The sequence below is a fragment of the Callospermophilus lateralis genome, chromosome 2 (genome assembly GCF_048772815.1).
Source record: "Callospermophilus lateralis isolate mCalLat2 chromosome 2, mCalLat2.hap1, whole genome shotgun sequence".
NCBI classification, from domain to species: Eukaryota; Metazoa; Chordata; class Mammalia; order Rodentia; family Sciuridae; genus Callospermophilus; species Callospermophilus lateralis.
The window spans coordinates 206,401,173-206,403,157 of NC_135306.1; the positions used below are offsets into that span (position 1 = coordinate 206,401,173).

Genomic DNA, 1,985 nt, shown 5'->3' on the forward strand with positions numbered 1-1,985 from the left:
GTTCAGCAAGCACTTCTGGCAAGTTTTCCCTGGCTATTTAGAGAAGGTGACTATAGAGAGTTGTTTTCCTGTGTACCAGCAGGGGGCACTAGAGGTTGCTTAGCTCTAGTGGAGGTTCTGAGTCAGTCAGGAAAAGGAAAGGTGCTGGCTGTCCTGCCTAACTAGCAGGGGACTGCCATCTAAAGCAAGGCCACACTTGGGACTAGTGGTTAGAATTCAGACTCATTGTTCTTTATTATAAGCATTGGTGAACCCCTTGCCCTGTGAGTTCAACCAGTTCCTGCTCTGAGCTTTCCAGCCTTCAATGGGAGTCCATCTTCACCTCCTGCTTCATTCACCTGCACCTGGCTGTGCACAAGACTGTAATGCCTTAGTTTAGGAAGAGTACGGCAGGCATTGTAAGGCCACGGCCAGGTCCTTGTCCCCAGAGGCCACTTTACATCTAGGAGGTGCTCTGCTTCAGCTGTGTAGGTTCTCACAGGGGGATGTAGGCACCTATTGGTTAGAGATGCTGAGCCATGGAGACCTCCAGACTTGCTTGGCCTGACAAATGTTCTTCTACAGCAGGGCTGGGCTCAGCAGCAGCAACTGATTGTCACTTCTCTTCTGAAGTTCTCAGCTAGCAGGAGTGCCAAGGACAGGAGGGCCTAGGTAGTATCTCAAAGGGGATAGAGATGCCAGAGACTGTGGAAGATAGGGTGGGAGGGAGGGGGGGAGTCAGTTAAGTCCCTTAATGTGACTTCACCAGCTCCAATCATTGGTCATTGTTTTTACTAAATAGATTTGTACTAAATAGATTGTTCTTTGGACCTGGGTGCCTCCTACCCACCCCCTGCTATTAGCTCATAGGGATTAGAATTATTAAAGTAACCTGTCTTCCTGAGCCAGGCACCTTGGAGACCCTTTTTGCCTGCTCAGCAAGTACCCCCAAGTCCACATCCATTTCTCCCTCAGGTCAGGGGAGAGAAGGCCTGGAGAAGGCCCTGTTCCCCTGAAAGCCCTCTTGGCCTATCGTATAACCTGCACTGGAAGCGGGGGTCTCCTGGGTGGGTCTTCAGCACCTCACGCACTGCTGGGGGAGGCTCCAAGCCCATCTGCTCTGCTCGAAGCCAGCGCTGCAGCCGTGTGATCCCTGCCAGGGTGGGAAGAAGACTCAGGGGATTCAAGGGGGTAAGAAGAGTCCAGGCTAGAGAACACACTGTGTAGGGTTTGTCTTGAGAGCCTGTGCGCCCCCCACCACACACCATTCTCAGGAGACAGTGTCCAAGAGGCAGGCAGATACTTGTATTATTTCCCAGACCTGGGTGACAGGACCAGCTCCAAGATGCGCTCTGTGGGCTGGGATGGGTGGCGAGTGGGACTCTCACCTGTGCAGGGCCCATACTGCCAGGCCAAGTCAAACTGCCTCAGCAGCTCCAGCTCCGCTGCCTCCTCGCTGGGGGACTGGGACTCCTCCCCTGCAACGACAGGCTGCTCCTCAGGCCTGCCCAGGCCTTTGTCCTGCCCCTGGCCTTACAGCTGTACCACTGTTCCTGGCTCTGTCCCCACCCCCTTAACTCTGCCACCCCGCGGCCAGACCTTGGGTCGGACGGAAGTAGAGAACGGGCTAGCTTCCCCTTCAGTCTGTCCCCCGCCCACAGTCCTCTAGGGTCCCTACATGTCCACTCCTCCAGCCCCCCACACCTCAGAGACCTAGTTCTGGTGCCAGCTCCCCCTTGCTGTGCCCAGCGGGCCCCTCCTTCCTCTTCACAACAGGGTAGGAGTCAGTGATGAGCCGCTTCCGCCCCATGGTGGCCACCCAGGCAGGCGGAGAAGGAGGCGACTGCAGGGAAGAAGAGATGGGCCAGCGGGCGCGCAAGAGACAGCTGCTGAGAGTGTGAGAGAGATGGGGCCAGAGAGAGATGGGCCAGCGACGGGCAGACAAGATGACCCAGACAAGCAGAGAGGAAGTCGCCCGATTCCAGAGAATGACGCCTGTACCCCAC

At 56.1% G+C, this 1,985-nt stretch overlaps 1 protein-coding gene across 1 annotated transcript; it reads right to left on the bottom strand.

The window, feature by feature from the left end:
• Nucleotides 1-209: 209 nt before the first annotated feature.
• Pold4 (DNA polymerase delta 4, accessory subunit) lies at nucleotides 210-1,985 on the bottom strand. The gene is made up of 4 exons (XM_076844817.2): nucleotides 1,693-1,985; nucleotides 1,368-1,457; nucleotides 1,021-1,132; nucleotides 210-684 (listed from the first exon to the last, which is right to left on the bottom strand). The coding sequence occupies exons 1-4, from the start codon at nucleotides 1,787-1,789 to the stop codon at nucleotides 660-662; spliced, it is 324 nt and encodes a 107-aa protein (XP_076700932.1). The 5' UTR covers nucleotides 1,790-1,985; the 3' UTR covers nucleotides 210-659.